Below are 10,529 nucleotides of genomic sequence, written 5' to 3' on the forward strand. Positions count from 1 at the left end.
ACGGCCGGCTCGCACGCCCCCTGCTCACGGTCCTCAGGTTTCTAGGGTACTTCCTGCGAATATTTGAATATTACATAGTTTCTCATGATATTCATTCTAATCCACGTGTTTAGAACTGCTTTTAGTTTGCAAGCATGTGAGATTTTTATTTTTACTATCTTAGAAAAATCCTTCCTATGACTCTTCAGATGACGATGAAAGAGTGCAGTATATATGAAACTGGTTTTTTGGTATTTATGGTTATTTTTCTGAAGCCAGGGTTGAAATTTTGAAATTATTAAAAATGTACCTTGTAATAAATCAGATATTCTGTATGCGTTAAGTGCAGAAGTTACAGATGAAGTATGTTTATCGTGTTGTTCAGTTTTCTATAACCATAAGCATTTTCCTTGGTTGGTATATGAAATTCTAAGAGTCGGATTCTGAAAGCTTGCCCTACTACATTGTAAACATGAAGTTCTAATCCTGGCAATTCCTGCGATACATAGTGGCTGTGTGGTCAGGTGCATCAGGGCCCTGAATGTTACATTGTATCACTGGATTTTTACTTTGTCATTATGGATTATAGTTCTTTCTTATCTCCAGAAGTTCTATTTAATTAGTTTTAAAAATGGGCCTCATTTTGAATGTCCCTTGCTTTTTGCCTGTATTATTCCATTTTTACTCCTTTAAACTTTCAATAGGTATTTCATAGTCTCTATCTGATAATTTCAATATCTGAAATATTTTTCTGAGGGAGAGGAGGGGATCTCTTTTTTATTTGGAAGCCTAAGTCTTCACAGTGTGGTTTCTTCCTCATTTAGGTCAAATTTATTATGAGTTTATATTTGGACACCCCAAATTGCTAGGAGAATGACTGGCAGGTAATATGTGCTCAATAAACAATGAATGCATGAATAGTTGGATAGATGATAGATAGATGATAGATAATAGATAGATAGATAGATAGATAGATAATAAATAATTGGTGTGTAACCCTATAACGGGTTAAAGATGCTTCCTTCTTGAAGAGGTTTAAGCTTGCTTCCATGAGGCACTGGAGGGCGCCCACGGCTCTTTAATTGCAGGAAGCTTTCACTGAAAGTCTAGACTCTAGGTCTTTGGAGAAACCCTTGTAAATTTCCTCTGCCCTTCTCCCTAGCGCCACTTCTGAGACAAACAGGTTTCCTTCTTAGAAATCTATGCTACATTTTTTTTTTCCCTCAAGCCTAAGCTTTCTCAAGAGCCCTGGCTCTATGCTAGGTGTCTCCAGTTCAGTTGAACGGCCTAGAACCCTCTTTTCCCCAAGAGGCTGCCATTAAGTGACAAAGTGCAGAATCTTAATGACATTTGCCCCCAGGGAACCCAATCTGCTGTGTCAGGCTTCAGCTCCTAGGTGTGTATTGTTCTGGGAGATTTGGGGGTTTTCTTTGGTTTCTTGTTGTTTGGGCCATGATGTGCTAGGGTGTGTTTGTTGTTTATTGAGTCCTTAGCTATTTTGCTTCAGGATGGCTTTCCAGAATATCTTGTTGTCCACACTGGAACAAAAGTCCTTACAGTGCACCTCTCTATCCCCACTAATACTTTGAGCCTTAAAATTTGTTTAGTATTAATACTGCTATACTTGCTGTCTCATGGTAACATTTTCCAGGCATATTTCCCCCTCATCCTTATTTTTTTCTTTATTATTATTTTTTAAATCCATGCATGATTTGCTTTCAGATTCAAGAGATACACCACCTAATATATTTTGTATTATATATACACACTTTTTTGATTTATAGAAAAAGAATAAGCATCATAAAAATATAAAATATTGTACCTATTCCAGACATTTAATGTCGGGGAGAAAGAATTCCTCTGCACTTCAAGGTCCTTTTAGCTGGACTAAAAATAAAATTGATATGGGACAGATTAACAATTGAAAATTAAATTTAATACGGTACATTACGGGGAATCCACATAGACATTTCAAAGACAGTCCGGCAAAATAAGGTACATATCTTATTCTGAACTAAGGAGTTGGAGGGAAGGGTCTCGGACTTCAGAGGGAGGGAAGGTAATTCACAGGGGGATAAGAAGAGCAGATGTTTGGTAATTAGATGTTTGCCCTACCATACAAATGGGTCACTCGGATAAAATTTATCTGTTAATAAACCTTATTCTAGGAGAGACCACCAATTTAGAGTCTTCTGTTTGGTTAAGGGAGAGACAAAAGTTTTCTTGAGACTGCTGGGTATCAAGTGCCTTTAGCTGAAAATAATCCACATGCCAAGTGGCACACTGGGGCATGGTGCGGGGAGGACTGTCCCGAGCCCCTTCAGTTTCCCCATCTGAAACTTCATTGGGTGTTTCACATATTAAGAGTTGAGCAGGTAGGTTGTTTCACCTCATTGATCTAGTCTCTTAGCCCTGACAATAGTTCAGTTTAGTCAAACTCATTTCAGGAGGCAGTATTCCAGGTGTATTCTCTGAGTTAGGCCTATGGTTCAAGTAATCAGGTAATAAATAAGAGGCATTTCTATGGAAACAAAAGCAATGGTTAACGATTGGATCAAATGTTAACCCAGTTCTTGAGTCTCAGGATAGCCAGTGGAGAAGACTTCTAGATGTCAGGTTTGATGCATCTTCAACTAGAGTGAGGGCGGGTAATGGCAACCTGACAGATTTTCTTAGTAATTCAGATGTCTCTGGTGATCTTTTGAGTGGCCCATAGAGCAAAAGGACAAAGATTGTCTATTCTTGAGCTCTTATGGTGGTTTCTTTACACCAGTCATTTATACTTAGTTTGCCAGGGCTTCAGGAGGAAGGGAAGTTTTAGTTCTCAAAGGATTCGAAGTCAGAAAGATGGAAGAAAAATCAAAATGGTAGCTTGGAGACTTGTAGCCGGGCATTGGAGGACACTAGAAGAAATCCCAATCTAGTTCAGCTTATAATGAATAGTATTAAAATCTTATATCTACAAAGATGTTTTATTGAAACATATTTTCTCTCTATACTCACCCTCATTCTTACCAAAGATAGCTATATTAACAGTATTTTGTTTGCGAAATAAGTTTTTTAGTTTCAAAAAATCTTGGCCTGATTATATAAGTGCAGCAAGAACATGGTTGACCCTATAGACTTTTTAATACCTGCATTGCTGGAACTTTTCAAAGGAATCTCAAGGTGGAATTTTTAATAGCCTCTCAAGGCCAGAAGCCAAGCCAAATCCTTGCCATCAGACTTGACCTGCAATACCTACACATTTGGGTGAGTTCCTCTCTTCTCGAGGTCCCCCAAATATCCTGTGGTTCCTGCACCTGCCAGGAAGTAATCTCTACTCACCTAGTAAGGTTGTTTGGAATTCTGAAAGCAAGGTATCAGGGTGATATATCCAAGGGGCTTTATTGGCTCCATAAACTCAACCTTAGTTCCTTAAAGCTGTCTGGTCATATCTGAATCTATGCCTGTCTCTCAAATATGACATTCAGTCAAAGCCTTGGTAATATAACTATTGTTCCCAATTATGTCCTGTCATAAGGAGAACAAATGTTTATTGAACTTATGCAAATGAATAAATTGCCATAAAAATACAAGAATTCTCACAAATTTTCTGGAACATTCAGGTAGGGAGAAATCAAACTTTTTATTTTATTATGTCAATCACCATACTACATCATTAGTTTGAAATGATACATTTTTAAATTTGTTCACAAAGGTGTATTTTGTCAAACTGCTCTAAGTCAGTTAGCTTAAGAGTAAAGGTTTTCTTAAATCTGGAAAAAAGTGAAACAGTTTTTTAAAAGTCAGTAATGTTTGAAATAAAAACTCATAAAAAGTATAATTATCTTCCTCAATTCATTCAATCCCATGTTATTAATTCTTGTTCTGTTTGAATACGACTTTTCCACTAGTTCTGGAAATTCTTACATAGTTCAGCTTTTGGGTTTTGTTTGTTTAGAGAGAGAGTGTGAGGGGGGCGGGCAGAGGGAGAGAGAGAATCTTAAGGAGGCTCCACACCCAGTGCGGAGCCCAAAGTGGGGCTCCTTCTCATGACCCCAAGATCATGAGCCAAAATCAAGAGTTGGATGCTTAACCAACTAAGCCACCCAGGCACCCCAATGTAGTTCAGTTTTATGATCTCAAGATTACCAGAAACCTGTACTCAGAACTTTTCCCATGAGTGTCACTAAAGATGAAGTACATTTGCAGGAAACTTTTATAGAGGCAACTGAGTATAAATATGACTGTCTGTAAATGATAAAAGACTTAAAAATGGCCACGGTGAAGGATCTGATCAGAGCTCATTACAATGCAAATGACAAGGAAATTTGGTTATTTTTGTGACATACAACACTTCAAGATAATAACATATCAAGACATCAGATTTCTAGGAGTTTCAAATAATTTTAGATAACAGATCTACATAAATATAACCTAACAGGGTTTAATATCACTTCACCGACAATGCTTCCCATGTAATTTCACATACCAAATAAGCCTAATTAGTTTTAGTGCTCACAAAAAAAATTTAATGTTTCTGGGGCCTAGTGGGAAATTTCACTTAGATTCTGGTCAAAAGACTTCATTTTAGAATTTGATTTTGGGAAGTATGTCCAAAAAACCCACAAGATTTGAACATTTGATTAAGTAGGATCACAATTGTTAGGAAACAGTATTAATTATCCATTTAATCAAACCAACAAGAAAAGCAATCAGAGGCAAATACAGAAAGTTACATAGTTGTGAATAAAATTTAGCTCTTTCAATATTAAGACTCTATTTTCTTAAGTAATCAAAGACCCGAAAAACATAGAAATTATTTTGGCAAACTTAGAATTATTGCTTTTTTAAGGCAGATAACTTAAAAGGTACAGAAAAAAATTTGTTTACAATTTCTCATGAAGGGCACAGCAATAGTTTAAGAAAACTTTGTACTTTCAACAAGGAGAAAACAAAAACTTTGCACCAGTGTATTTTTGGTATTAAAACTTATTTACTTATTTAAATTTATCCTAATCTCAGTGAGTATTGACCACACATAAAGTTTCTTTCCAAAGAGTCTTTGTCCATAAACCTACAACATTCTTTATTTAATACTCAGATTTTGACCTAAATTTTCCCTCTAAAAATAACCAGTCTTGCTTTAACACTTGCTTTTCCCTCAACAAATTTGTAATTTTACTACTCATATTTCTTCTTACCAAAAACACATCTTTCCTCACACAGAGTTGTTATTTCCAGTAGTCTTAATTACATTTCTTAAAATTCTTAATACTTAAAAACCTTAATTTATAGTGAAAACTAGGTAGTAAGCAATTGTGAACTGCTACAACAGAACTCTTCAGATTGGCAAATTTATGAATCTGTTTCATTATTTTTAGAAACAAGTATTTTTTTATAATATTATCTTTCAGTAAAGCATAAAATATGTTTAACAGACCCAAATTCATCTTTAGTTTCTCTATAATAAGACAAAAGTAGATAAACATGTTCAGTAATTAATGTTTCATTATTTTATCTTATTCAGAAGAGATCTAGATTATCAACAAGCTTAACTTTACTCATCATTTGACTTAGCAAAACTATAAAATTTTAGCTTTCCAAAGACTTTGGAAGCTATTTACAAGTTTACCTACAAAACTTTTTATTTTATTTACATCTATTTAATTTACTTCTTTTAACAATTATGTGTAGACTACGCACAAAAACATCATGAGGTGGATGCCTGGGTGGCTCAGTTGGTTAAGCAACTGCCTTCGGCTCAGGTCATGATCCTGGAGTCCCAGGATCGAGAACCGCATCGGGCTCCCTGCTCAGCGGGGAGTCTGCCTCTCCCTCTGACCTTCTTCCCTCTCATGCTCTCTCTCTACCATTCTCTCTCTCTCTCAATAAATAAATAAATATTTAAAAAAAAAAACATCATGAGGCATTAGAAAGAATCAACCATTATTCTAAGCTTTTTTCTTTCTGACAAATTTTGCAGCAGAAATACCCTGAACTTATTTGACTTTTAGTAAACAAAAGCAGAATAAAAATTTTATGTTTAATGGTGATAACTCTAAAAACATGTCCATTTTAATTAAACCAACAATTTAGATTTAATACCAAATATTTTCCCAGATTACATGAATTTAAAAAAGATTTGGATTAGTTTCTAACTTTCTGGATGTTAGAATGTCCAATCTTTATAAGCATGTGCCTTCAAACAAACTAAATAGAGTTCTTCTACATATTAATTATAGCAATACCGTCCAGAGGTAGAGAAAATATCTCACGTTAAAACATACATGGACACACTCACACCACAAAATACAGACAAGATATAAACAAAATTTTGATATTTGTGGAGAGGACATTATAGGCTCAATTTTTTTTTAAGATTTATGTATTTATTTTAGAGAGATCAAGCGTTAGGAGGGGCGGAGGGAGAAGGAGGGAGAGAATCTCAAACAGACTCCACACTGAGCTCAGAGCCCAATGCCAGACTCAAAATCACGACCCTGAGATCATGACCTGAGCTAAAATCAAGAGTCAGACACTCAGCCAACTGAGCCACCCAGGTGCCCCGAGGCCCAATTTTTAAATAGTTCCATCTATCTATCTATCTACTTTTATAAAAACCTTTCCCTAAAGTTTGCATGTCAAAAAGACTGGCTCCTGGGTCGTAGAGAAGATGGAAGTAGAAAATTTATAACAAAATCAGAGAGGGGGGGGGGCGCCTGGGTGGCTCAGTCGTTAAGCATCTGCCTTAGGCTCAGGTCATGATCCCAGGGTCCTCGGATCGAGCCCCGCATCCCACTCCCTGCTCCGGCGGGGAGTCTGTTTCTCCCTCCTCCACTCCCCCTGCTTGTGTTCCCTCTCTCGCTATCTCTCTCAATGTCAAATAAATAAATAAAATCTTTTAAAAAAAAAAAGGCAGAGAGAGTGTATGTAAGTTTTCTTGAAGGTGCATATTTGGAGCATTTCTGCATGTTATTTTAGGTGCTCTAGTCCAGGCATAAAAGCCCTTACAGAAGTTTGCATTTCAGAAAGGCCTCTTTCTGCCCACCCTCACCCACTCCCCCACCCCCCAGCCCCCTGCCCTCACCCTCTTTTCTTTTCTTTTCTAAATTCAGTCTCAGGAGATTGTGGGATGTGTTCACATTTCAAAGACATGATAAGATTTATAATTGCAAGGAACAGAGAAAGAAAGCAAAGACATTTTTTCCTAGAGTTTCAGGGTAATTGCTATTTAGAAAATTACCCCCCTTTTAAAGTCCAGAACAATTTTGTTCCAATATCCTATTTTTTTAAGTAATATCCACAAACATTTTGAAAGGAATATGCAAGGTTTGGAGATTGGTAAAGATAGGAGGGCTTTAACTTGTTTCTAAGAGTTGTAGAGATTTTTTGCAGAGATTTGTAAAATAAGGACAGAAGAGCTGGATTATAGTCTGAATATCAAGGGATTAGCCCATCTTTTTAACTGAATTTGCTTCTTTATATCACAGAAAATTTTAACTAGAAGGGAAACCAAAATATTTATACCTTTGTAAAGTCTATCTAAAGCATTTTAACAAAAGCCTTCTTTTTCTGGGTATATAATTTAAACTTGGCTTCTATTAGCCCCTGAATATTGGCATTTTGCAAATCATTTATAGGACGGCCTAGGTGATATTTTGGTTATATATTTCCTCAGAAGACAAAGTTGTGAATATAGTCAAATAATCTTTCTAATTCCTCTCTAAATTTGGTAGGATCTTTTGAAAGTAGAAGTAAAAGGGTTTTATAATTTAAAAGCTCTGCTGTTGTGCAGGAGGACATGATTTTGTTGTTGTGTTATGGGTGGGGGGAGGGCAGGGAGGGCAGTGGATCTAGGATACTCCTGCAAAGGGCATTGTATAGGAAAGCTTGAGGCTTGGCAGAACATGATTACAGAGCCAAGGCAGGTAGGAGCAAAGTGACCCTTATTGCTAGTCTCCTGCTGCTTTTGTTAAACTCTTTTTCTGGCTTTCAGCGTTTACCTGAGCAACCTATGTACTTTGAACCTAGAGATTAGGCCAGAGTCATCTCTGTAGATCTTGTAGGAAAAAGGAATTAAAATAGGCAGATGCAGCCAAATTTTAATGAGAATTTACATTGGTTGTGGACATTTCTTTTTGTCTTGTGTCTGATTTCTGTTCTTTTATCTTGTCAATGGAGTCCCTAAGGTGAGCCATTATAAAACAACTGAGAGCTCCTTATAATATATATATATTAAATACAGCCAATTTAAAGGATCCATTGTAAAAATAAATAAAGGATCCATTGTGTTGCCATTGATAAGTAGGATCTATTAATAGTGATTTAAACCAATAAGCCTTTTAATGGCTTAACCAAAGATACAGTAGGTGTCCAGAGAGGGCACAGATGATTCAGCCCACACCCTCCCCCATTCCAACATTTTACTGATGAAATTGGTCTAAGAAAGCAAAAGCTCTCATTGCACAGATGGTAAGGATGGTATAGTAAATGTCTCTGGTGTCGCACAAAAACGTGACACATCTCCAGTCACACACCCACTAATCTGTGATACCAGGTGGGCGCTTCTAGAATGGGACTTTCCAGCACTAACAAGCAAGGAATGTTGAAACAACAAAGATTCCTATGGGCTGGAACCTCTCATGATAAGCACCCTGAGAGGTCACACAGCTGGACAGAGAGAAAATCTGATCCCCAGTCTATTAGACTGGCCATCAATGTGCACCCTCCAGATGGTACACCAAAGAGAATATTCACATTAGTCAAAAGCCAAGCTCTTAGGACATATAACAATACAAAAGGAAAATATTAACAGATTTAAGTCTTGGGTCTCCTGGAACCACACTGAAACCCAAGAGGTATTTGCTGTGGGGTTGGGACTGCGTGTTGTTTTATAGTGTACTTACTTCACGGAAGTTTACTTGAGCTTGGGGGTGACCTAGTGTCAATATAACGCTTTCCGTGACCAACATATCCTATCTTGGGAGTCTTCCTGAGCTAGCCAGCTCTCTAACAGCTTTCAAGTGCTCAACCCATGCCCACAAATTATGGGGCATTGGCTTCCAAGAAGTCCCTTAGCAACAGACCACAAAAAACACAGAAGAGGCAAAGGAAAACAGAGAACATATATGGGAGGAAAATGATCAGTTACTAAAGAGTACTCCGCCAAATTAAGCAGAGTCACTTAGCCCAAGGAACTAGTTCCACAAATATTTTCTCCTGCTAATCTAAATTTAGAAAGAGAGAAAAGAACTCTCACCACACTTGCCCCATCAGATTCCACAGAGATTGGAAGAGGTTGATAGGGTAAATCTTACCTGCTGCCAGCTATGTGGCAGATGTCCCAGGATCTCTAAGCTGCTGCACTGTCTGGGGCAAGCAGTATCCACTGAGTTAAAGTATGCTGCCAACTATGCCAACTGTTGGGGAGCAAGCATTCTGTCCCCTCAAAGCTCCTTGAAGCTTGACATTAAAAAATTAACAAGAGAGCTTTTCCGCCCGCTCCCCCCTCCCCCCAAGTGCCGCTCCGGCTGCACCGCGCTAGGTCAGAGCTCCCGGCTTCTGCTAAGGTAGTGCCGCGTCGTCTCTCTCCAGCCGTCGTCATGATCATCTACTGGGACCTCATCAGCCATGACGAGATGTTCTCCGACATCTACAAGATCTGGGAGATCGCGGACGGGCTGTGCCTGGAGGTGGAGGGGAAGATGGTCAGTAGGACAGAGGGTAACATTGATGACTCGCTCATTGGTGGAAATGCTTCCGCTGAAGGCCCAGAGGGTGAAGGTACCGAAAGCACAGTAATCACGGGTGTTGATATTGTCATGAACCATCACTTGCAGGAAACCAGCTTCACAAAAGAAGCCTACAAGAAGTACATCAAAGATTACATGAAATCAATCAAAGGCAAACTTGAAGAACAGAGGCCAGAAAGAGTAAAGCCTTTTATGACAGAGGCTGCAGAACAAATCAAGCACATCCTTGCTAATTTCAAAAACTACCAGTTTTTTATTGGTGAAAACATGAATCCAGATGGCGTGGTTGCTCTGCTGGACTACCGTGAGGATGGTGTGACCCCATATATGATTTTCTTTAAGGATGGTTTAGAAATGGAGAAATGTTAACGAATTCGGCCATGACTTTGGATGTGTCACCTGTTGCCGTTAACGGGCTGCTTCTCTTCATCCACACGACACCAGAACTTAGACAGATGGGACTGATGGCATCTTGAGCTCTTCATTTGTTTTGACCCTGATTTATTTGGAGCGGAGGCATTGTTTTTAAGAAAAAAAACATGTCATGTAGGTTGTCTAAAAATAAAATGCATTTAAAAAATTAACAACAGAAAACCAACTTTATACTGTACATATGGGGAATCCACAAAGACACAGAAATTCCCAAGACAAACAAAATGAGGTATATATATGTGATTCTAAACTAGGGGAAGGAGGGTGGGAGTTTGAGATTTCAGAGGAAAGGAATACACGTCATACGGCAGAGAAGAGCCGAAGTTTGGTAATTAGATGTCTGCCCTGCCATAGAGATGGGTCACTCAGATAAAGTTTATC

The 10,529-nt window shown here is 38.1% G+C and overlaps 1 protein-coding gene across 1 annotated transcript; it reads left to right on the forward strand.

Annotated features, from left to right (window-relative positions):
- The first annotated feature begins 9,551 nt into the window (after positions 1–9,551).
- On the forward strand, positions 9,552–10,287 carry LOC112818902 (translationally-controlled tumor protein-like). The gene has a single exon (XM_073890643.1). It carries the CDS (start codon positions 9,567–9,569, stop codon positions 10,083–10,085), a length of 519 nt encoding a protein of 172 aa, XP_073746744.1. The 5' UTR covers positions 9,552–9,566; the 3' UTR covers positions 10,086–10,287.
- The last annotated feature ends 242 nt before the right edge of the window (positions 10,288–10,529 follow it).

Source organism: Callorhinus ursinus, unplaced genomic scaffold, assembly GCF_003265705.2.
Source record: "Callorhinus ursinus isolate GAN/ISIS: 27379988/994484 unplaced genomic scaffold, GSC_fseal_2.0 scaffold1489, whole genome shotgun sequence".
NCBI classification, from domain to species: domain Eukaryota; kingdom Metazoa; phylum Chordata; class Mammalia; order Carnivora; family Otariidae; genus Callorhinus; species Callorhinus ursinus.

Coding starts and splice junctions, on each gene's coding strand:
- LOC112818902 (XM_073890643.1), top strand. CDS start 9,567: ATGATCATCTACTGGGACCTCATCAGCCATGACGAGATGTTCTCCGAC.